Source organism: Heptranchias perlo, chromosome 23 (assembly GCF_035084215.1).
Source record: "Heptranchias perlo isolate sHepPer1 chromosome 23, sHepPer1.hap1, whole genome shotgun sequence".
NCBI lineage: Eukaryota > Metazoa > Chordata > Chondrichthyes > Hexanchiformes > Hexanchidae > Heptranchias > Heptranchias perlo.
The window spans coordinates 45,332,255-45,358,967 of NC_090347.1; the positions used below are offsets into that span (position 1 = coordinate 45,332,255).

Consider the following 26,713-nt stretch of genomic DNA (forward strand, 5'->3'; position numbering starts at 1 on the left):
CAGTGTCACTACCATCACCAGCATCAGGTGCAGTGTCACTACCATCATCAGAATCAGGTGCAGTGTCACTACCATCACCAGCATCAGGTGCAGTGTCACTACCATCACCAGCACCAGTTGTAGTGTCACTACCATCACCAGCATCAGGTGCAGTGTCACTACCATCGCCCATCACCAGGTGCAGTGTCACTACCATCACCCAACACCAGGTGTAGTGTCACTACCATCACCAGCACCAGTTGTAGTGTCACTACCATCACCAGCATCAGGTGTAGTGTCACTACCATCACCAGCACCTGGTGTAGTGTCACTACCATCACCAGCACCAGGTGTAGTGTCACTACCATCAGCAGCATCAGGTGTAGTGTCACTACCATCACCAGCACCTGGTGTGGTGTCACTACCACCACCAACACCAGGTGTGGTGTCACTACCATCACCAGCACCAGGTGTAGTGTCACTACCATCACCAGCGTCAGGTGTAGTGTCACTACCATCACCAGCACCTGGTGTAGTGTCACTACCATCACCAGCACCTGGTGTAGCGTCACTACCATCACCAACACCAGGTGTAGTGTCACTACCATCACCAACACCAGGTGTAGTGTCACTACCATCACCAGCAACTGGTGTAGTGTCACTCCCATCACCAGCACCTGGTGTCGTGTCACTACCATCACCAACACCAGGTGTAGTGTCACTACCATCACCAGCAACTGGTGTAGTGTCACTCCCATCACCAGCACCTGGTGTAGTGTCACTACCATCACCAGCAACTGGTGTAGTGTCACTCCCATCACCAGCACCTGGTGTCGTGTCACTACCATCACCAACACCAGGCGTCGTGTCAGTACCATCAACCAGCAGCACGTGGTGTCACTACCATCACCCAGCACCATGTTTGGTGTCACTGCCGTCACACAGCACCACGTGTAGTTTCACTACCATCACCTAACATCAGTTGTAGTGTCACTAGCATCACCCAGCACCAGGTGGAGTGTCACTACGAACGTCCAGCTGAGAACAAATAACTTGTTGTAGCCCAGGATTTAAATCTGAGACCTTCGCAATCTCTACAATTCAGCAATTCACTTTTACCCAGCCGAACCACTAGGGGAGCCACCTCCTTTCAATTTCTTTCCAATCGAAACAAAACTGCCTTAAAGGACGGCAGAAGCTATGAAAGGGGGCTCCCTTGAGTGATGCATTTTGGTAGGAAGAATGAGGAGAGGCAACATAAGCTGAATGGTACAATTTTAATGGAGGTGCAGGAACAGGGAGACCTGGGGGTGCACATCCACAAATCTTTGAAGGTAGCAGGACAAGTTGAGAAGGCTGTTAAAAATTCATATGGGATCCTTGGCTTTATTAATTGAGGCAAGTAATTTCTGCTCAGCCTTTATGAAACACTGGTTCGGCCCCAGCTGGAGTACTGTCTCCAACTCCGGGCACCACGCTTTCGGAAGGATGGCAAGGCCTTAGAGAGATTGCAGGGGAGATTTTCTCGAATGGTATCAGGGATGAGAGACTTCAATTATGAAGAGAGACTGGGGTTGTTGTCCTTCCTGCCGAGAAAGTTAAGGAGAGATTTAATAGAGATGTTCAAAATTATGAGTGGTTTTGATAAAGTAAATCGGGATAAATTGTTTCCACTGTCAGGGGGCAGTCGGTAACCAGAGAACACAGATTTAAGATAATTGGCAAAAGAAAGAGGGGAGAGATAAGGAGAATTTTTTTTTAACGCAGCGAGTTGTTATGATCTGGAATGCACTACCTGAAAGGATGGTGGAAGCAGATTCAATAGGAACTTTCGAAAGGGAATTGGATAAATACTTGAAAAGGAAAAATCTGCAGGGCTATGGGGAAAGAGCAGGGGAGTGGGACTAAATGGATAGCTCGTTCAAAGAGCCGGCATAGAATCATAGAAAGTTACGGCACAGAAGGAAGCCATTCGGCCCATTGTGTCTGTACAGGCCGAGAAAGAGCTATCCAGCTTAATCCCACTTTCCAGCACTCATTTCATAGCCCTGTAGATTACGGCACTTCAGGTGCACATCCAAGTACTTTTTAAATGAGTTGAGGATTTCTGCCTCTGCACCCTTTCAGGCAGTGAGTTCCAGACCCCTTCCACACTCTGGGTGAAAAAATTTCTCCTCAGCTCCCCTCTAGTCCTTCTACCAATTATCTTAAATCTATGCCCCCTGGTCACTGACCGCTCTGCTAAGGGAAATAGGTCCTTCCTATCCACTCTCTCTAGTCCCATCATAATTTTATACACCTCAATTAAATCTCCCCTCAGCCTCCTTTATTCCAAAGTAAACAACCCCAGCCTATCCAAACTTTTCTCATAGATAAAATTCTCCAGCCCAGGCAACATCCTCACAAATGTCCTCTGCACCCTCTCTACTACAATCACATCTTTCCTGTAATGTGGTGACCAGAACTGTACGCAGTACTCTAGCTGTGGCCTAACCAATGTTTTATACAGTTCTAGCATAACCTCCCTGCTCTTATATTGTGCCTCGGCTAATAAAGGAAAGTATTCCATATGCCTTTTTAACCACCTTATCTACCTGTCCTGCTATCTTCAGGGATCTGTGGACATGCATTCCAAGGTCCTTTTGTTCCTCCACACCTCTCAGTATCCCATTTATTATACACTCCCTTGCCTCGTTTGCCCTCCCCAAATGCATTACCTCACACTTCTCTGGATTGAATTCCATCTGCCACTTTTCTGCCCACCTGACCAGTCCATTAATATCTTCCTGCAGTCTACAGCTTTCTTCCTCACCAATTTTTGTATCATCTGCAAACTTCTTGATCAAGCCTCCCACGTTCAAGGTCAGATCATTAATATATACCACAAAAAGCAAGGACCTAGTACAGAGCCTAGTGGAACCCCACTGGAAACAGCCTTCCAGTCACAAAAACACCAGTCAACCGTTACCCTTTGCTTCCTGCCACTGAGCCAATTTTGGATCCAACTTGCCACTTTCCCTTGGATCCCATGGGGTTTTACTTTTTTGACCAGTCTGCCATGTGGGACCTTGTCAAAAGCCTTGCTGAAATCCATGTACACTACATCAAACGAGTTACCCTTATCGACCCTCCTTGTTACCTCCTCAAAAAATTCAATCAAGTTAGTCAGACACGACCTTCCCTTAACCAATCCGTGCTGACTGACCCATGCCTTTCTAAATGACGATTTATGCTGTCCCTCAGAATCGATTCCAATAATTTGCCCACCACCGAGGTTAGACTGACTGGCCTATAATTACTCGGTCTATCTCTTTCCCCCTTTAAACAATGGTACAATGTTAGCAGTCCTCCAATCCTCCAGCACCACGCCTGCAGCCAGGGAGGATTGGAAAATGATGGTAGAGCCTCCGCTATTTCCTCCCTTGCTTCTCTTAACAACGTGGGATACATTTCATCCGGGCCTGGCAATTTATCTACTTTCAAAGATGCTAATCCCCTTAATACTTCTCTCTCACTGTGTTTATCCCATCCAATATTTCACACTCCTCCTCCTTAACTACAATCTCTGCATCGTCCCCCTCTTTTGTGAAGACAGATGCAAATTATTCATTAAGAACCATACCCACATCTTCCGCCTCCACACATAGGTTACTTTTTTGGTCTCTAATAGGCCCTACTCTTTCCTTAGTTATCCTCTTGCTCTTTATGTATTTATAAAACATTTTTGGGTTTTCTTTAATTTTACTTGCCAGTATTTTTTCATGCCCTCTCTTTGCTTTCCTAATTTCCTTTTTAATTTCAGCCCTGCACTTTCTAAACTCCCTTAGGCTTTCTGCAGTACTGAGCTCTTGGTGTCTGACATAAGTTTCCCTTTTATGCCTTATCTTCCCCGATATGCTCCTTGTCATCCAGGGGGCTCTGGGTATGGCATAGGCACGATTGGCAGAATGGCCTGTGTTATACGATTCCATGAAATAAAATTATCCATATCTATATATAACTATACATATGTATCGATATCTATATAGAGGAAATACAACAGTAGAAACACTTGCAGCTCTTGCCTTCATAATAACAAACATCCAACTACACCAGACCCTAAACTCTCTGCCACTGCAGGTTACCTATTCCTGGTTCATTGCAGAGTGCCAGACCAAACAGATGAAACACCATGCTGCCCTGACAGGGAGCAGTCTCCAATTACCTTCATACATTTCCTTTCACCCACTTCCTTCCAGTCACCCTTGTTCTATTTGTTTATTGCTGGGTAATTGAAACTGCTCATGAATATCATCCTGTTTCTGAAATATCTTTTGGATAAGTGTTCTGGAAAACGTATCAAGTGGCAGGATAAAAGTGGCATCTACTTTCTGCTCAATTTCCTGCTCGTTGGTTTTGCCCTCCTTTACCAACCACTTTTCTCTACTATGCCCTCCTTTCTACAACTGGTAGCAACTGAGAGCGATGTGCAGAGATCAGCAACACCAGCGCGACCCACATTTCTAGTTTCCACTGAACATTTTTATGAATTTCCAGAATATCTAGTAATTGTGGGTTGTGGGTAAATCCCAGAGGGTAGTGAACCTTTGGAATTCTCTACCCCAGAGGGCTGTGAATGCTCAGTCGTTGAGTATATTCAAAACGGAGGTCGACAGATTTTTGGACACTACGGGAATCAAGAGATATGGGGATAGAGTTGGAAAGTAGAATTGAGGTAGAAAATCAGCCATGATCTTATTGAATGGCGGAGCAGGCTCGATGGGCCATATGGTCTACTCCTGTTCCTATTTCTTATGTTGCTTATGATTGTACTTCGAAAACAAACTGTAAGTTAAACTACAGTAAACAAATGTACTCTACACAGTAGTGATACATCAACAATGGATGTTACCGAGCATCAGTCAAAATCTTGGCAATGGATGGGTCCTGAACCGTGTTTGTGTGGCACAGTCCATCAAGAATCCTAGAGGGGGACAGTGCAGGGTTCATTATGCTGGGGCAAGATCCAGGTTCACACTTGCAGTTCCGCACCCATGGTCAAGGACAAGGTCGGACAAACACACTGTCAAGTCACGGCAGGCTGCTCTTGCGGAACACCCATTAGATGGGCAGCTCACAAGAATATAAATGGGCTCAAGAAAACGCCACATGCTTCCAAACAGCTAAGGGAATCAGGGTTATGGTGGGTAGGCTCAGGGCTAGGTGGATCTAAAGCTGCTTTTACCTTGCACTAAGTGCCCTGGTAGTACTGCCGCCTCCCGACGTGTAGCACCAAAGTAAATCTCTTGGATTTGCCAAGACCAGCAGCTGGGAAAATCTAGTTTTTAAAAAAAACAGGACCAGAAGAACATAAAAGCAGCTTATGGAAAACGGATGAGCTTGCCTAACTAATGGCTTTTTCTTCTTTCCAAAAATTTGTGTGTTATTTTCTTAAGACTGGCACTGACTGAGGAAGATCCATAAAGGAACAGCAGACCTCAAAAAAATGGGGCAAAGAGAAAATAGGGGAAATGATTCCCAGGGATGAAGCCGTTTCCTGGTTGAAGCAGATCCCAACAAGGTATGGTTTTTTGAGGATCAATAGCCCGGCACAGACAGTAAGATACAAGCAATGTTGTTCTTGAGAAAAACAGCAATAGGAACACCTTGATGGCAGAATGGTAATTGAACCATGTGGGGTAGGGGTGAGCGATAGCGACCAGGATGCTCCAAGCTCAGGGGGTTCATTCATTTCTGCCAGTGTAGTCCAAGGGCTGCTACAACTTACCTTCCTGTTACCAGGCTATTTGGGGGCAGGGGGGAGGTGGAGTCTGCCCTATTACTGTGATCATTGGACCCCCAATGTAAAATGCACATGTGTGGATGTTGGATGAGGAGAGCCCTATGTGGTAAAATAGCCTGTCAACAGTCACTGTCTAGGCTCACACATGAACATCCATTTTGGTGAAGGACTGGAGTACCGTTCTACTCCAAGATACCGTCTTAGAGCAACATTCATTGCATAGCCATGAAATGAATAGCTTTTTATAATTGCTGTTTGAAATAATTGACACTTGACAGATCAATTGTCAAGGAGAGGGGATCACTGAGGTGGAGGATCTTCATTACTCCTGTCAGGTAGCTTTCTGTAGTGATTTTGCTTTTGCTTTGATAAACGTTGCTGTATTCAGTCTGCTGTAGCAGCTGAGCTGAGCTCTCGTCTCTTGTACCTTCCTGCTGAACAGAACAAAACTGCAGATAAGAACTTTAAGGAACAGGGAAAGACTCTGGCCCAACAAGTCCATCCATTTGTCATAGATTTACGTGAGCTGACTGCTCACAGAGCTCCAATTCCACACTCATAAGAGTTAGGTGATTGGAGACCACAAAGGGTCCCCAGGTTGATGTGGAAGCACAGTTGTTGAGGTTCAGCTTTAACTGAATTAGGCAGCAAAGTAACAATGGTGTCTTAGTCATTGACAATGACACTAATCCTAAACACTCTTCATAATGAATCGCTGTTTGTTTAGCAATCACAGAACATGGAATAGAATGATACAGCACAGAAGGAGGCCATTCGACCCATCATGCCTGTGCTAGCTCTTTGAAAGAGCTACCCAATTAGTCCCACTTCCCTGCTCTTTTCCCATAGCCCTGCAATTTCCTCCCTTTCAAGTATTTATCCAATTCCCTTTTGAAAGTTACCATTGAATCTGCTTCCGCCACCCTTTCAGGCAGTGCATTCCAGATCATCATAACTCACTGCGTAAAAACAATTCTCATCTCGCCTCTGGTTCTTTTGCCAATTACCATAAATCTGTCCCCTCTGGTTACCGACCCTCCTGCCAGTAGAAACAATTTCTCCTTATTTACTCTATCAAAACTCTTCATGATTTTGAACGCCTCTATTAAATTTCCCCTTAATCTTCTCTGCTACCTGGCATTGGATTGTCTACAGGTTAGCTGGCATTATTTGACATAACAGACATCATGGACTGAGGTAGAATTATTTAAGTGCAGCTGCAGCACAAGAATTCAGATCCAATTCAAATCTTTTACATAGAATTTACAGTACTGAAACTGGCCATTCGGCTCAACAGGTCTATGCCAGTGTTTATGTTCCACACAAGCCTAAACCTTGGCAACATTGCTGACACAATGCGGTTTTGTGATCCGGTGAACGACTGACAGCTTGGCTTCATCTCTGCAATGCTTTCAAATGTCAGTTCTGGCATGGAGAATAACCCACTCCTCCCAGTCTTGATGGATTTGGACTCTATGGAGTCTGCCTGAGAGGGCGATGGAAGTAGATTCAATAGTAACTTTCAAAAAGGAATTGGAAATATAAAAAGGAAAATGCAGGGCTATGGGGAAAGAGTAGGGGAGTGGGACTAATGAAGCAGTCCGTGCCCGCATGCAGCAAGACCTGGACAACATCCAGGCTTGGGCTAATAAGTGGCAAGTAACATTCGTGCCACATAAGTGCCAGGCAATGACCATCTTCAACAAGAGAGAGTCTAACCACCTCCCCTTGACATTCAACAGCATTACCATCGCCGAATCCCCCACCACCAACATCCTGGGGGTCACCATTGACCAGAAACTTAACTGGACCAGCCACATAAATACTGTGGCTACAAGACCAGGTCAGAGGCTGGGTATTCAGCGGCGAGTGACTCACCTCTTGACTCCCCAAAGCCTTTCCACCATCTACAAGGCACAAGTCAGGAGTGTGATGGAATACTCTCCACTTGCCTGGATGAGTGCAGCTCCAACACCACTCAAGAAGCTCAACACCATCCAGGACAAAGCAGCCCACTTGATTGGCACCCCATCCACCACCCTGAACATTCACTCCCTTCACCACCGGCACACCTTAGCTGCAGTGTGTACCATCTACAAGATGCACCGCAGCAACTCGCCAAGGCTTCTTCGACAGCACCTCCAAAACCTGCAACCTCTCCACCTAGGAGGACAAGGGCAGTAGGCACATGGGCATACCATCACCTGCACGTTCCAAGTCACACACCATCCTGACTTGGAAATATATCGCCGTTCCTTCATCGTCGCTGGGTCAAAATCCTGGAACTCCCTACCTAATAGCAATGTGGGAGAACCTTCACCACACGGACTGCAGTGGTTCAAGAAAGCGGCTCACCACCACCTTCTCAAGAGCAATTAGGGATGGACAATAAACGCTATCCCATGAATGAATAAAAAAAATTGGATAGTTTTTTCAAAGAGCCAACACAGGCACGATGTGCCGAATGGCCTCCTTCTGTGCTGTATGAATCTATGATTCTCTGTCGGCTTTGGCGGGCATTGCCATTGATGATAGAGACAAGTAGGGCTGAGCTTTCTGAGCACCATCATAGAACCTCTGAGTGCAAGACAATGCTGGGTTTTATCAACAGGCCTAGTACCTGGGACTGTTTTACTCTAATTTTTTATTTGTTGCATCAAGGCTACGGGGTTTGGGAGAGAAGGTGGAAAAGAGGACTAATATCAGAAACATCTGCAGCAATTGTTCCTCAGGGGACATGAAATCTCTGCCTTCTGTCCATGCTTACAGTCCACTGAAGATGATAGAAGCAGAAATAAGGAATCTATTGGATAAATTTTGGAGGACTGCACAAAACTGGTTCGCCATTGCAAGGTGTAGCTCTCCCCCATCCTTCCACGAAGATGGGGGATCATGCTTGACAGGGTTTGAACCAAGACAGTGTGAACATCGGGCAAGGACAGGACAAAGTAGGGCAGTTGCATCTCACATGGCCCAATAACTTTCCTACACTCGCTGTCCAGGACTAGACACGATGGTGAGGTTTGAGAGGTGTGGAACTGTTTTAACAGGAGTGAGTGTCTTCATAAGAGATGGGGAGGAAACAAAGCGGGGGTAGATTCTCTACTGTGTACTGACAGGAGAGCCACAGTCACTCCAACCTGAATTCCAAACAATTAGGAGCTTGTGGCAAAGGATTGCTTAAGAAATAGGAACAAGTGGCATTAATGCAGCATCTTTTTTTTTATTCGTTCATGAGATGTGGGCGTCGCTGGCGAGGCCAGCATTTATTGCCCATCCCTAATTGCCCTTGAGAAGGTGGTGGTGAGCCGCCTTCTTGAACCACTGCAGTCCGTGTGGTGAAGGTTCTCCCACAGTGCTGTTAGAAAGGGAGTTCCAGGATTCTGACCCAGCGACGATGAAGGGACGGCGATATATTTCCAAGTCAGGATGGCGTGTGACTTGGAGGGGAACGTGCAGGTGGTGGTGTTCCCATTTGCCTGCTGCTCTTGTCCTTCTAGGTGGTAGAGGTCGAGGGCTTGGGAGGTGCTGTCGAAGGAGCCTTGCCGAGTTGCTGCAGTGCATCCTGTGGATGGTACACACTGCAGCCACGGTGCGCTGGTGGTGAAGGGAGTGAATGTTTAGGGTGGTGGATGGGGTGCCAATCAAGTGGGCTGCTTTGTCCTGGATGGTGTCGAGCTTCTTGAGTGTTGTTGGAGTTGCACTCATCCAGGCAAGTGGAGAGTATTCCATCACACTCCTGACCTGTGCCTTGTAGATGGTGGAAAGGCTTTGGGGAGTCAGGAGGTGAGTCACTCGCCGTAGAATACCCAGCCTCTGACCTGGTCTTGTAGCCACAGTATTTATATGGCTGGTCCAGTTAAGTTTCTGGTCAATGGTGACCCCCAGGATGTTGATAGTGGGGGATTCGGCAATGGTAATGCCGTTGAATGTCAAGGGGAGGTGGTTAGACTCTCTCTTGTTGGAGATGGCCATTGCCTGGCACTTGTCTGACGCCAATGTTACTTGCCACATATCAGCCCAAGCCTGGATGTTGTCCAGGTCGTGCTGCATGCGGGCTCGGACTGCTTCATTATCTGAGGGGTTGCGAATGGAACTGAACACTGTGCAATCATCAGCGAACATCCCCATTTCTGGCCTTATGATGGAGGGAAGGTCATTGATGAAGCAGCTGAAGATAGCTGGGCCTAGGACACTGCCCTGAGGAACTCCTGCAGAAATGTCCTGGGGCTGAGATGATTGGCCTCCAACAACCACTACCATCTTCCTTTGTGCTAGGTATGACTCCAGCCACTGGAGAGTTTTCCCCCTGATTCCCATTGACTTCAATTTTACTAAGACCCCTTGGTGCCACACTCGGTCAAATGCTGCCTTGATGTCAAGGGCAGTCGCTCTCACCTCACCTCTGGAATTCAGCTCTTTTGTCCATGTTTAATGCAAGAAACATCCAAGGCACTTGGAGGCGAAATGTATTCGGGAACAGCAAGCCAGAGGAGGTCAATGAGATGGGAGAGCAGGATTTAGTGCAGGACATGATGCAAGTGGAGGAGTTTATGTGGGGTGCAGACCAGGAGTCCAGCAACAGAGGAGATCGGTGAAGTTGAGTCTGGAGCTGACAAAAGTGTGGGTAAGGGTTTTAACAGCAGGCGGAGTTAAGCAAGAATGGAGGCGAGTGATGTTGGGGAAGGGCGACAGAGAGTCTTTATGACTAATCAGATACTGGTTTTGAGGCTCATCTTAGGGTCAATCAGAGCACAGAGGTTACACACCATTGGGTTTTGCAAGAGCATGCAGTTGGAGAGGAGGATGGAATCGGAGTAAGGGTATGGAATTTATGTTGCAAGCCAAATAAGATGGCTGCAGCTTTCTCACCCTGTATCTACACAGTGACATATTATCGATCAACCAGAGTTTTGCAATTTGTACTACAGAGCCCCATCCCTGTTATCTAATCAGTTTCAGTACAGCTTCTTCAAATCTTCAACCAGGACAGTGAGTAAATTGGAGATTCAGCAATTTTAACAACAAACCAGTCTTGTCAGAGGCTGTGGGTTCAAGTCCAACTCCAGAGCTTGGAGCATATAATTCAGGCTGACACTTCAGTTCCGTGTTGAGGGAGGTGCTAAACTGTAAGTACACTATCCCATGTACTCCTCCTCCCTGCATCCTCCCCGTGCTAAATTGTGACTTGTCACGCTGTTTCCTATTCTAATACACTTATCCAAGACATCAAAAATGTGGCATTCCTCACATGCGTCAGTCTCCCCTTTCTCACACGATATGACAGCTTTTATCAGTGGTAGGTATCACTCTCGCCTCTGAGTCAGAGGGTCATGGGTTAAAGCACAATATCCAGGCTGACACTTCAGTGCAGTACTGAGGGAGTGCTGCACTGACAGAGGTACTGTCTTTCGGATGAGACGTTAAACTAAGGTCCCACCTCCCCTTTCAGGTGGATGGAAAAGATCCCAGGCAGTTTTCGAAAAAGAGCAGAGGAGTTCTCCCCGGTGACCTGGCCAATATTTAACCCTCAACCAACTTCATTAAAAAACAGATTACCTGGTCATTTATCTCACTGCTGTTTGTGGGATCTTGCTGCGCACAAATTAGCTGTCATGTTTCTTACATTACAAGAGGCTACACTTCAAAAGTACTTCATTGGCTGCGAAGCACTTTGGGACGTTCTAGATTGTGAAAGACGCTATTTAAATGTAAGTTCTTTCTTTCTTTATCATTACCAATGACCTCTTCTCTCTTAATTTTAGTCAGTCCGATAAAGGTGGTCTCCTATCTCCTAATATAATATAATCACAGATAGGGCTGAGTTGCCTGGGCTTCACGGACTGGATTTCCTGGGCTCAGGTGGGCAGCATGTGACCTTGGAGCTATTGATGGTCAGCCTCACTATAAGGAACCGTACCATTGTCACATCAAACTCACTGAGTAAAGCCAACCTTGGTTTAGGTTTCCTGCATCTTTGATACCCGGACGGTAGCTGTTCACACGTGCAAAGATATTTCGACCCTCCAGAGGATATGGGGTGAGCAACAGATTCCCCATATTAGAAAGGCGTCAATAATGTTCAACTTCTTTTCTGTGGGAAAGGGGAAACTTTGAGGTAATCTAATTGAAGTTTTCAAGGTTCATCCGGCCAAATCGTTCACAAATGGTTCAAATCACAGAGCAGATCAAGTTAAAATGAGGGAGTTCAGAGTAAGAAAGGGAGAGCTGTGGAATAAGATATCAGGGAAGGACATCGAGGCTGACAGTATCTGTTCCGATGGGCAATCAATATTGATAGCATACAAACAATACTCTGGGACCTTAAGGATTATGTAGCAAACTTGCAAAAATGTTAAGTAAGGCAATATACCATAGCCACTGATTTGCTTGCTGTAGTACTTTGCTCATTTGCACCTCTCCTGAATCCTTAGACAGTTTGTGTACAGCTCAGGGAGAGGACACAGAGGGATCTTTTCTTGATACCATGTAGTATGTTGCAATGGTGTACCAAGATGATAAATCCAGGGTGGATTGTGAACTTGGTGATGATACGTGGAGTGATATTCAGGTAAATATTAGACTTTTTGTACTGACAAAGAATATGGTCCGAGGGACAATTGGATGGGTTTTCTGGAGAAGGGATTGAGGGAGACAGGAGAAATTATAATGGGGAATAAGAAAACGGCAGAGATGTTGAACAAATATTTTGTATCTGTCTTCTCAGTAGAAGACACAAAAAACATACCAGAAATGGTGGGCAACCATGGGTCTAGTGAGAGTGAGGAACGTGATGAACTCAAAACTCTCAATAAAAAAAAAAGTAGGCAGATAAAAACGGCTCCCAGTAAACTGATACAGTCTTTGTTGAAAGGCTGTGGAGTGCTCAGAGTTAAACGATATTGCTGCATTGTACCTGAGAGGTGGCAGGAGCGGGGTACAGAGTGCGGCATCAGTTTCCCAGCCTGGTGTAAACAGACCACGTTGGCGATCTCCTGTTGACAATGTTGAGTGCTCGCCCTGGCCAACGCTGACAAGGCATCCTTCCCCACGATGTCACAGTTGGGTGAGAAGTCATTACTGGTGGGCTGAGGGGCTCCCCCAACACTGCCGGTGTCCCCGTTCTTCGAGTCCCCTTTCACATCGCTGGTGTTTCTACTGCTGGACGGATCGCTTTGGATCGTGTCACCAAAGCGGACTCTCGGAGGCACCCTGCGCCGCGCTGCAGGCTTGCGCCTCACTAAACTAGTCCTCAGCACGCTGGCAGTGCTGCCCAGGTGCTCCATACCCGCTCTCCACAGGCTCTGGCGTCGGCTGGGCCCCAGGTGCCGGCTGTCAGAACTGTCCACGTCATTGCTGTCTGGAAGCTTGGTCCTCTTCTCCCTCCCCTTCTGTGAACAAAAAAAACAGACAACTTACAAATCCAGTCAGAAAACCAGAATTTCTACCCACAAGTGCTTTTTTTTTAAAAACATAGAATGTACAGCACAGAAACTGGCCATTTGGCCCAACTGCCAGTGTTTATGCTCCACACGAGCCTCCTCCTTCCCTACTTCATCTAATCCTATCAGCATACCCTTCTATTCCCTTCTCCCTCACCTGTTTACTAGCTTCCCCTCAAATGCATCGATGCTAGTCGCTTCAACAACCCCTTATGGTAGCGAGTCCCACATTCTAACTACTCCATGGGTAAAGAAGTTTCTCCTGAGTGCCTTATTGGATTTATTAGTGACTATTTTATATTTATGACCTCTTGTTTTTGCCTTCTGCACAATTGGAAACACCTTAAAGATCCCTCAGCCTTCTCTTTTCTGGAGAAAAGAGCCCCAAGCCTGTTCAGTCTTTCCTGATAGTTGTAACCTCTCAGTTCTGCAAACATCCTTGTAAATCTCTTTTGCACCTTCTCCAGTGCCTCTATATCCTTTTTATAATATGGAGACCAGAACTGTTCACAGCACTCCAAGTGCGGTCTAACCAAGGTTCTACACAAGTTTAACATAACTTCTATGCTTTTCAATTTTATCCCTCTAGAAATGAACCCCAGTGGTTTGTTTGCTTTTTTTTAAAAAGCCTGTGTCGCTACTTCTAGTGATTTGTGTATCTGCATCCCTAGATCAGTTTGCTCCTCTACCCCATTTAGACTCTTATTTTCCAAGGAGTATGTGGCCTCCTTATTCTTCCCACCAAAATGCACTACCTCACACGTATCTATATTGAAATTCATTTGCCAATTACACATCCATTCTGCAAATCTATTAACATCTTCTTGTATTTTGTTGCACTATTAACTATAATGTCAATTTGCTGTCATTCACAAATTTTGAATTTGTACTTCCGATTCCCAAGTCCAAATCGTTTATGTAAATTGCGAACAACAGTGCATTAGTTCTAGCACTGATCCTTGTGGAACACCACTTCCTTTTGCCAGTCTGAGTAACTACCCTTAACCCCTATCCTCTGTCTTCTGTTATGTAGCCAGCTTGCTATCCATTCTGCTACATGTCCCGATTCCACATGCTCTGACCTTAGTCATGAGTGTACTACGCAGTACCTTATCGAAGGCCTTTTGAAAATCCAAATATATTACATCTACTGCATTACCCTAATCTACTCTTTCTGTTACTTCTTCAAAAAATTGAATTAGGTTGGTCAAGCATGACCTTCCCTTTTGAAATCCATGCTGACTATTCTTTAATATATTTTTGGTTTCTAGATCTTTTTCAATTACATTTTTCAGGAAAGCTTCCATTATGTTTCCTATCACCGACGTTGAGCTAACTGCTCTATAGTCCCCTGGACTTGTAGAATCATAGAATGATACCGCACAGAAGGCCACCATGCTCCCACTATCTCACCACGCACCCCATCTCCTGAGTTACCACTCTACACCCCACCTCCTGAGTTACCACTCAGCACCCCACCTCCTGAGTTACCACTCAGCACCCCACCTCCTGAGTTACCACTCAGCACCCCACCTCCTGAGTTACCACTCAGCACCCCACCTCCTGAGTTACCACTCAGCACCCCACCTCCTGAGTTACCACTCAGCACCCCACCTCCTGAGTTACCACTCTACACCCCACCTCCTGAGTTACCACTCTACACCCCACCTCCTGAGTTACCACTCTACACCCCACCTCCTGAGTTACCACTCTACACCCCACCTCCTGAGTTACCACTCTACACCCCACCTCCTGAGTTACCACTCTACACCCCACCTCCTGAGTTACCACTCTACACCCCACCTCCTGAGTTATTACCCCACACCCCATCTCTCGTGTTATCACTCCCCACCCCATCTCCTTTGTTATAACCCCACATCCCATCTCCTGTGTTATCACTCCACACCCAACACATCCAAAACTCTGCTGTCCATTGCCTGACTTGCACCAAGTCCTGTTCGCCCATTACCCCTCTGCTTGTTGACCTAGATTGGCTCCCGGTCTGGCAACACCTCGATTTTAAAATTCTCATCCTTGTTTTCAAATCGCTCCACGGCCGCTCTCCTCCCTATCTCTGTAACCTCCTCCAGCCCTACAACGCTCTGAGATCTCGGCACTCCACCAATTCTGGCCTCTTGCATATCCCCGATTTTCATTGCTCCACCATCGGCGGTGGTGCCTTCAGTTGCCTAGGCCCTAGGCTTTGGAATTCCCTCCATAAACCGTTCCGCCTCTTTACCTCTCTCTCTTAAGACGCTTCTTAAAACCTACCTCTTTGACCAAACTTTTGGCCACCTAAACTAATATCTCATGTGGCTTGGTGTCATTTTGTTGAATAACGCTCCTGTGAAGCACCTTGGGACGTTTTACTATGTTAAAGGTGGTATATAAACGCACGTTGTTGTTGTTTTAGTGTTATATAGCAGCAGAACCCATCCAGGAAGAACTCGTATTTCTATAGCGCCTTTCACGTCCTCAGGAAGCCCCAAAGTGCTTCACAGCCAATGAATACTTTTGAATTGCAATCATTATTGGATTTTTTTTGTAGGCAAATGCAACTGTCAATTTACATATGGCAAGGTCCCATAAACAGCAAATGAGATGAATGTGACAAAAGTTACTATCTTTGTCTGCATTGAATTTTTAACTTATATTTTGTATTGCTAGAAACAGAGTGCAAGGGGTTAACACCCGAGGGCACGCAAAATATAACAGAAATCCATCAGCTCTAGTAGCACAATTTGGCTGCAAGGTTTACTACAAGGTACATGGTTTAAACGCTTGTGTAGTTGTCTAAAGTGCTAATGTTTGATCAACACAGGGCCGATACATTGAATCTTGAACATCTTATGCCATTGTCAGAGGCCGGCTGCGTGTGCAATATTGATGAGTGGCTACTTCTTCCAACATATCATCTGATGCTTTTATCTCAGTATCGATGCAGCGGTGATCCTAAACCACCTGGGTGCAGATCATAGGATAGGCTCGAGCCTGTCAAGACTGACAGCTCCTCTGAAAACTTTTGAAAAAGGAACAATCATCGATTGGCTGGAGTCCTCGTTGACTGACAGTTTGGCAGTCAGGGTCCTCCTCTTATAGAATATTATGAGTCGTTCTTCAGTCAGTGTGTGAGTCACACAACCAGGTTCTCTGTGTTTTGAAAGTTTCAGTGCTAGCTAAGAGAGGAAGTTAGGCTAGACAGGTCATACCGAGTAAACTTCTGTTCAAAGAGAAAGAGAGTGACAACTATTATTTTTATGTATGAAGGAGTATAGCGAAATATGTACTTTACTGTTCAATTATCTATCTTATGCAAATAATACCACTTGTTAGTCCAAAGCCTGCGCTTTGATTTACTAAAATGTAGCGCCAATATGCTGTCGAAGGAGAAGAATCTACTTGACAGCATGTGATACTATCCAGTTGTTGGTATAAACAGCAAGGGTTCTCTTTACAATCCCTGGGTCTCTATCTTTTACCTAGATACTAAGCAGGAGAGGACGCACACTCCTCATTCGCAGGGGTCACGCTGCCAACTTATAGGTGTTACCAATGACACTGAAACCAAGAAAATATCTAGAGCAATAACCTAAAAACATGACAGATCAGTTAATCTGTTACTGTGGTGTTGGCTGACGGATAAATGCTGGTGAGAACTCCCTATTCCCTTCACAGTAGCACCATAGGATCCTTTATTGTTTATCTGACCAGGTATTCAGGGCCTCAGTTTAACATCTGATGTGAAAAATGGCACCCCCGACAGTGCAGACTCCTTTAGTACTTTAGTTCAAGTCCCACAGTGGGGCTTGAACCCATGACTTTCTGACTCAGAGTTGAGAGTGCCACTAACTGAGCAAGCACTGAACCTTACGGCACCCCACTACTTACAACCTGCCAACCCGAAAATGACCCGTTTATCCCTACTCTCTGTTTTCTGTCCATTAACCAATCCTCAATCCATGCTAATATATTACCCCCAATCCCATGAGGCCTAATCTTGTGTAACAGCCTCTTGTGTGGCACCTTATCAAATGCTTTTGAAAATCCAAATATACTACATCCTCTGGCTGCCCCTTATCTACCCTGCTAGTTACACCCTCAAAAAACTCTAAATAGATTTATCAAACATAATTTCCCTTCTTTTCCACATTTTTCACTTTTCTCCCATCCCCCATTATATTTCCCTTTCTCTCCCGAAGACAGTGACTCTAGCAGTAGGGAAGGCTCCTTGGTGCTGGCAGCCTTCTGTTATGCTGAACTAAGTGACTATTCTTCATGTGCGAGCTCAGACAGTGAATGTAGGTCTGTTATTTGACCATGGAGTGCATCACAAGTTAACCCAGTCCAGTCCTCATCCGATGTCCATACGCATGCACTTTCCAGCAGTGGTCACTGGACAGCAATCAGGACTAGGGGATCTGGTTGGTTGCCTCCTCCTTATCCCAGGGCGCTCAGGTCAACTGGACCTACTATCATCCTGGTTGAGGTCAACTAACTCCGTAGTACAGTGCAGTCCAGGAACTGACCCTGGAACCTCATGGTCTGTATGGCTTAATGCAACAACAGGAGATGATTTATAGAGTCTATCAGATGAGACAGAAGCAGTACCCCGACCTAATGGGAATAACTTGAACAAGGCTCAAGCTTGGAGGATACAGAAGCGTAACGGTTATTTTACTGGAAATCAGAAGCTTGAATGTGAGTTCAAATCCCACCAAGGCACTTTGGGAATTTGAATTCAGTTTAAAAAATCTGAAATACAAATCTGGTATCAGTAAAAGTGACCATGAAGCTGTCAGATTGTCGTAAAAACACAATTAGTTCACTCATGTCCTTTAGGGAAGGAAACCTACCTTCCTTACCCGGTCTGGCCTATATGTGACTCCAGTCCCAAACCAACGTGGTTGACTCTTAACTGCTCTCTGAGATGGCCCAGCAAGCCACTCAGTTGTATTAAGCACTACAAAGAATGAGTGCAGCGGTTCAAGAAGGGAGCCCAACACAACTAGAGCAACTAGGAATTGGCAATAAATGCCAGCCTTGCCAGTGATATCCACATCCCAAAAATGAATAAAAAGCATTATACAGTGACAGACCAGTATACACCAATACTGTGTAACACTGGCGTACAGTACAGGTAGGTAGAGGTCTGTCACTGTATAACTCTGGGGTACAGTACAGGTAGGTAGAGGTCTGTTACTGTATAACTCTGGGGTACAGTACTGGGGGATAAGGTCTGTCACTGTATAACACTGGGGTACAGTACTGGGGGATAAGGTCTGTCACTGTATAACACTGGGGTACAGTACTGGGGGATAAGGTCTGTCACTGTATAACACAGGTACAATAAATTTAAACAGTTTTTTGGACCTGGCTCATTTTTGAATTCTTTTTTTGGTACAAGAAACACATTTTTTTCCTCGCACTCTTTGATCTTGACCAATTACCAAACCCCAGTCTCTGGCAGACACTTCACAAGCCTCTGCCAAAGTTAATCTTTCATCAGTGTGACAAAAAAGGGGGATTTCTGTACTTAATGTCATACAGTTTTATAATAAAATGGACGCCGTGTTCCCTCACCCCGATTTCAACATGAAGATTGGAGACATTTGGGCTGCAAAAGCAGCCAGGGTTGTTTGATCTATAAATGAGTCAGGATGCGGAGGCGTTGTCCTGGGCTCTAATTATGTGGTACTTGGTCCTGGGAAATAGATGATTATATGAACACCCACTCTCAGCAGTCACTCTATGCAACAGTAAGGTCCATTGTCCTTGATCTTGGTGGATTGACAGCTCTGTCCCCGAGTCCTTTGGTCTGAAACATATACTGCAGACTCCTCTAAGTATCTATCGTTCTATCAAAAACAATGACTTTCCTTCATGTCGCGCCTTTGATTCAGAAACCTGTTCCAAGGCTCTTTACATGGGGGAGTAGAGAATGGGAAAAAATAGATGAAAGTAATCAATGAGATTTGAACTCCATCGCCCCACCATTAGCGGTCGTGCGTTCAGCTGCCTCGGCCCTAAGCACTGGAATTCCCTCCCTAAACCTTCTAGCCTTTCCACCTCTCTCTCTTCCTTTAACACGTTCCTTAAAATCTACCTCTTTGACCAAGCTTTTGATCACCTGTCCTAATATCTCCTTTGGCTCAGTGTCAATTTTTGTTTGATGATCCTCCTGTGAAGCACCTAGGGATGCTTTACTATGTTAAAGGCGCTATATAAATGCAAGTTCTTGTTGTTGAGAAGGGTGGGGGAGGGAGACTCAAAGAGGGAAGATGACATGTCCTAATCAGGCGGATTACAGCAGGTACACTGCTTCAGGCTAAGTTGAAATTCATAAAATTAACAGCACATAAATGTTTCAGAAGGCACACCGCTGCTTTTACACATTGTTAGAAATGGCACCAACACTAAGCACTACAATCCTACGTGCATAAACTAGCCAATAAAATGTTAGGGACAGAGAATTAAAAAGGCAATGCCTGTCCGTGTACAGGGAAGGGAGGCCCACGTCCCCTGGCCCACACTACAGTGAGGAAGTCGAGTGCTATGTCAATGAATCTGAAGGAGGTCTGTTTTTAAGTCACACCAGGGTCATTGTAACCCTGTTCAACTCACTGGTACAGCTTCATTTAGAACAGTATGCGCAGTTCTGGGCCCTGTATCTGAAAAAAGGGACAATGATGCATTGTTGACGTCTAGAATAGAAAAAAGATGTTGCCAGGACTGAACTTATTTTGTTGGAGACAAAACAACTGAGACAGGGTGTGGCCAGTCCTTGAAAGTCACAAATTATACAAATGTAAGTGGGCTATTGATCTTAAGCTGTGACCATGATGTGGAGATGCCGGTGATGGACTGGGGTGGACAAATGTAAGGAATCTTACAACACCAGGTTATAGTCCAACAGTTTTATTTGAAAATCACAAGCTTTCGGAGATTATCTCCTTCGTCGGGTGAGTGAGTGAAAGGTTCTCAAATCGCATATCTTATATTAGACTGGAACACGATCACACCAATCAAAGGTGCCGTTGGTGTTCAGACAGGTTAGCCACAGAAAACAGTACATCCCAGTACACTGAATACACAGTGGGTCAGATTACAAAGCCAGAGTGAGAAAGAGAGGACGGCCTCAACCGGGATCTTGGGTTCATGTCACACTACACGTAACCCCACCAGCGAAAAAAAAGTTATCTGTTTTTAATACAACTGGACATTCTCTACCTCTCTCTTTCTCTGCCTTTCGGGTCTCTTTCTCTCTCTGGCTTTGTAATCTGACCCACTGTGTATTCAGTGTACTGGGATGTACTGTTTTCCATGGCTAACCTGTCTGAACACCAATGACACCTTTGATTGGTGTGATCGTGTTCCAGCCTAATATAAGATATGCGATTTGAGAACCTTTCACTCACTCACCTGACGAAGGAGATAATCTCCAAAAGCTTGTGATTTTCAAATAAAACTGTTGGACTATAACCTGGTGTTGTAAGATTCCTTACATTAAGCTGTGACTGCAGAACGAGAGGAAATGAGGTCAAAATTTCAAGCCAAAAACAAAAGTAGAGATCAGAATCTGTGCCACCGACATTGTGGTGGACAAAATGGAATAAACTCCACTTACTCACACCGTGACGATCAACTCCTTTCAGCAGAAACAGCTGGTTAAACACCTGATTTAAGATTTGAACACGGGCAGTTACTCAGAAGTTGAGGCTTTGCAGATTTGTAAAGAACTTCCCCGGCAGCGAGGAAAGATTCATACAGCCCAGCAATGGGAAGAGAACATGGCTGAAATATATAGGCAGGCTGAGAGAGAAGATCCAAAATGGTGGACTCAATGCCAACAGCAAAAACGGCGGACTCAATGCCAACAATCAGAATGGTGGTCAGGGCACCAAATGCTATCAGCAGAGTTATTCAACTGTGCTTCAGGCAGCACTTCTGGTAACAGGTACAATGTTCAAAGAGGGCTCTGGTGCATCAAATAGCACTGGCACTGGGTCATTTACACCACAGGACCGGTGGTTCCCCTGATTAGTGTGAACAGCTGAGCCGTAGAGATGAGGAAGGAGTCAATGTATTCAGAAGACAAGGAACGGAGGAGAGGAAATCATAGAAAGCTTACAGCATGGAAGGAGGTCATTCGGCCCATCGAGTCCGTGCCAGCTCTATGCAAGAGCAATCCAGCTAGTCCCACTCCCTCGCCCTATCCCCGTAGCCCTGCAAATTTTTTACTTTCAAGTATTTATCCAGTTCCCTTTTGAAAGCCACGATTGAATCTGCCTCCACCACCCCTTCAGGCAGTGCATTCCAGATCCTAACCACTTGCCGCGTAAAAAAGTTTTTCCTCATGTCACCTTTGGTTCTTTTGTCAATCACCTTAAATCTATGTCCTCTGGTTCTTGACCCTTCCACCAATGGGAACAGTTTCTCTCTATCCATTTTGTCTAGACCTTTCATAATTTTGAATACCTCTATCAAATCTCCTCTCAATCTTCTCTGTTCCAAGGAGCACAACCCCAGCTTCTCCAGTCTATCCACGTAACTGAAGTCCCTCATCCCTGGAATCATTCTAGTAAATCTCTTCTGCACCCTCTCTAAGGCCTTCACATCTTTCCTGATGTACGGTGCCCAGAACTGGACACAATACTCCAGTTGTGGACGAACCAGTGTTTTATAAAGGTTCATCATGACTTCCTTGCTTTTGTACTCTATGCCTCTATTTATAAAGTCCAGGATCCCGTATGCTTTTTTAATCACTTTCTCAACCTGCCCTGCCACCTTCAACGACTTGTGCCATATACCCCCAGATCTCTCTGTTCCTGTACTGTGCCCTCTAGTTTATATTGCCTCTCCTCGTTCTTCCTACCGCAATGTATCACTTCGCATTTTTCTGCATTAAATTTCATCTGCCCATTCCACCAGCATGTCTATATCTTCCTAACTATTCACTACACTTCCAAATTTTGTGTCATCTGCAAATTTGGAAATTGTGCCCTGTACACCCAATTCCAAGTCATTAATATATATCAAGAAAAGCAGTGGTCCCAGCACCGACCCCTGGGGAACACCACTGTACACCTCCCTCCAATCCAAAAAACAACCATTCACCACTATTCTCTGCTTCCTGTCACTTAGCTAATTTTGCAGCCACGCTGTTACTGCCCCTTTTATTCCATGGGCTTCAATCTTGATGACAAGCCTATTATGCAGCACTTTATCAAACGCCTTTTGAAATTCCACATATACCACATCAACTGCATTGCCCTCGTCGACCCTCTCTGTTACCTCATCAAAAAACTCTATCAGATTAGTTAAATACGATTTGTCTTTAACAAATCCGTGCTGGCTTTCCCTAATCAATCCACACTTGTCTAAGTGACTGCTAATTCTGTCCCAGATTATTGTTTCTAAAAGCTTCCCCACCACCAAGGTTAAACTGACTGGCCTATAGTTGCTGGGTTCATCCTTAATGCCCTTTTTTGAACAAGGGTGTAACATTTGTAATTCTCCAGTCCCCTGGCTCCACCCTGATATCTAAGGATTTTTGGAAGATTATGGCCAGCACCTCTGCAATTTCCACCCTTACTTCCCTCAGCAACCTAGGATGCATCCCATCCGGACCGAGTGACTTATCTACTTTAAGTACTGCCAGCCTTTCTAGTACCTCCTCTTTATCAATTATTAGCCCATCCAGTATCTGAACAAATCTTCCTTTATTGAGACTCTGGCAACATCTCCTTCCTTGGTAAAGACAGATGCAAAGTACTCATTTAGTACCTCAGCCTTGCCCTCTGGCTCCGTGGGTAGATCTCCTTTATGGTCCCTAATCGGTCCCATCTCTCCTCTTACTACCCGTTTACTATTTATATGCCTATAGAAGACTTTTGGATTCCCTTTTATGTTAGCCGCCAGTCTATTCTCATACTCTCTCTTTGCCCCTCTTATTTCCTTTTTCACATCCCCTCTGAACTTTCTATATTCAGCCTGGTTCTCACTTGTATTATCAACCCACTATCTGTCATATGCTGCTTTTTTCTGCTTCATCTTACTCTCTATCTCTTTTGTCATCCAGGGAGCTCTGTCTTTAGTTGCCCTACCTTTCTCCCTTGTGGGAATGTACCTAGACTGTACCTGAACCATCTCCTCCTTAAAGGCCGCCCATTGTTCAATTACAGTTTTGCCTGCCAATCTTTGATTCCAATTTACCCGGGCCAGATCTGTTCTCATCCCATTGAGATTGGCCCTCCTCCAATTGAGTATTTTTACTTTGGAGTCATCCATGTCCTTTTCCATAGCTATTCTAAACCTTACTATGATCACTGACCCCTAAATGTTCCCCTACTGACACTCGCTCCACTTGGCCCACCTCGTTCCCCAAAACCAAGTCCAACAATGCCTCCTTCCTCGTTGGGCCGGAAACGTACTGGTCGAGAAAGTTCTCCTGAACACACTTCAAAAATTCCTCCCCTCTTTGCCCCTTATATTATTACTATCCCAGTCTATATTTGGATAGTTGAAGTCCCCCGTTATCACTACCCTATGGCTTTTGCACCTCTCTGTAATTTCCCTGCAAATTTGCTCCTCTATATCCTTCCCACCAGTTGGGGCCTATAGAATACACCCAGTAGTGTAATGGCACCTCTATTGTTTCTTAACTCTAACCAAATAGATTCTGTCCTTGACCCCTCCAGGACATCCTCTCTCTCCAGCACTGCAATATTCTCCTTAATCAATACTGCCACCCCCCCACTTTCTTTCCTGAACACCTTGTACCCAGGAATATTTAGCACCCAATCTTGCCATTTTTTGAGCCAGGTCTCCGTTATCGCCACAACATCAAATTCCCATGTGGCTATTCGCACCTGCAGCTCACCAACCTTGTTTAACATGCTTTGTGCATTTACACACATGCACTGTAAACCTATCTTAGACTTTTTTGTACTCTCTCTTAGTCTGATCCCATCTACTACCAAACTATTCAATGGGCAGAAAATAAAAGGATGAAGAAAAGAAAGGAAAGAAAGGAAGAGGAAAGAGAGAATGCACCACAAGATTGGCTCCAGTTCCATTCTTGCTGTTGGAAGCAACAGTGTAGAACAAAGGATTATAGGATCTTCATCTTTTTTTTAATTCAATCTCTGGATGTGGGCATTTATTGCCCATCTCTAGTTGCCCTGAGTTTGATACAACTGATTGGCTTGCTAGGCCACTTCGGGGGGCAGTTAAGAGTCAATCACATTGGTGTGGGACTGGTTGAATGGTAATCAGTAATTTTTACTGACGTCACCTTTTTATTTCCAGATTTTTTAAACTGAATTCAAGTTCTCAAACTGCCAGGGCAGCATTTGATCTCAGGTTCTCTTGATTATTAGTCCAAACGTCTGGATTATCACCAGCATAAACTGGCAAACCGCCTGACATGCCTGAACCCCAGCGTTTGTTTGAAGCAGTTTGCATCCATTGGTATTCACCCCGCACAGGCACACAGCTTTTAGAACGTTGCAACAAAGGGATTGTGCCAAACAGTAATGAGTAGAATCTTCAATCAGTGTTTACACATAAAACTTAGAATTAAACTAATGAGTAACAAAGAAGGGAATGGTGTGATGGGACTCACAACCCAATGCCATACCCCATCACCTGCACTTAACACTTACAAGGAGACAAAGGAGATCACTCGCACTAGGGCCTGGACAGTAGCCAAACAATCACTGCCGACTGCTTACTCCTGATCAACCCTAATTACTCGGTGAAGCTTCTTAGCTTCAGATCCCGGATTTAGGGTATTTATGGAAAAGGGCAAGGAGCAATCTAGAGTAAAAACACTTCATTGGAGGAGGCCAATTTCAGTGGGTTGAGAACGGATCTGGCCCGGGTAAATGGGAATCAAAGATTGGCAGGCAAAACTGTAATCAAAAAATGGGCGGCCTTTAAAGAGGAGATGCTTCAGATACAGTCTAGGTATATTCCCACAAGGGGGAAAGGTAGGACAACCTAAGTCAGAGCTCCCTGGATGACGAAAGAGATAGAGAGTAAGATGAAGCTGAAAAGGGGTGGTGTATGACAGATGTCAGGTTGATAATACAAGTAAGAACCAGGCTGAATATAGAAAGCACAGAGGAGAAGTGAAAAAGGAAATAAGAGGGGCAAAGAGAGAGAATGAGAATAGGCTGGCGGCCAACAAAAGGGAATCGAAAGATCTTCTATAAACATATAAACAGTAAACGGGTACTAAGAGGAGGGGTGGGGCCAATTATGGGCCAAAAAGGAGACCAATGCATGAAAGCAGAGGGCATGGCTGGGGTACTAAATGAGTACTTTGCATCTGTCTTTACCAAGGAAGAAAATGCTACCAAAGTCACAGTAAGAGAGAAGATAGTTGAGATAGTGGATGGGCTAAAAATTGATAGAGGAGGTACTGGAAAGGCTGGCTGTAGTTAAAGTAGATAAGTCACCTGGTCCGGATGGGATGCATCCTAGGTTGCTGAAGGGAGTAAGGGCGGAAATTGTAGAGGTGCTGGCCATAATCTTCCAATCATCCTTAGATACGGGGGTGGTGCCAGAGGACTGGAGAATTGCAAATGTCACAGCCTTGTTCAAAAAAGGATGTAAGGATAAACCCAGCAACTACAGTCCAGTCAGCTTAACCTCGGTGGTGGGGAAGATTTCAGAAAGGATAACCCGGGACAAAATTAAGAGTCACTTGGACTTGTGTGGATTAATAAAGGAAAGCCAGCATGGATTTGTTAAAGGCAAATGCTGTTTAACTAATTTCATTGAGTTTTTTGATGAGTTAACAGAGAAGGTTGATGAGGGCAATGAGGTGGATGTTGTGTATGTGGACTTTCAAAAGGCATTTGCTAAAGTGCCACATAATAGGCTTGTCAGCAAAATTAAAGCCCATAGGATGAAAGGGGCAGTGTCAGCATGGATACGAAATTGGTTAAGTGACAGGAAACAGAGAGTAGTGGTGAACAGCTAAAATTCAGACTGGAGGAAGGTATACAGTGGTGTGCCCCAGGGGTCGGTACTAGGATCACTGCTTTTTTTGATACATATTAATTTGAACTTGGGTGTATAGGGCACAATTTCAAAATGTTCAGATGACACAAAACTCAGAAGTGTAATAAACAGTAAGGAGGATAGTAATGGACGTCAAGAGGATATAGACAGGCTGGTGGAATGGGCGGACACGAGGCAGATGAAATTTAACACAGAGAAGTGCAAAGTGATTTTGGCAGGAAGAATGAGGAGAGGCAATATAAACTAGAGGGCACAATTCTAAAGGGGGTGCAGGAACAGAGAGACCTGGGGGTATATGTGCACAAATCTTTGAAGGTGGCAGGACAGGTTGAGAAAGCGGTTAAAAAAGCATATGGGATCCTGGGATTTATAAATAGAGGCATAGAGTACAAAAGCAAGGAAGTCATGATGAACCTTTATAAAACACTGGTTTGGCCACAACTAGAGTATTGTGTCCAATTCTGGGCATCACACTTTAGGA

General features: G+C 45.0%; 1 protein-coding gene across 1 annotated transcript in view; it reads right to left on the minus strand.

Annotated features, from left to right (window-relative positions):
- Positions 1-26,713, minus strand: part of xylt2 (xylosyltransferase II) — a 252,246-nt gene that overhangs the window by 165,114 nt on the left and 60,419 nt on the right. Inside the window, exon 2 of the mRNA XM_068004414.1 lies at positions 12,678-13,152. Within this exon, the coding sequence (XP_067860515.1) occupies positions 12,678-13,152 (475 nt within the window). The remainder of the gene's footprint in view (positions 1-12,677; positions 13,153-26,713) is intronic.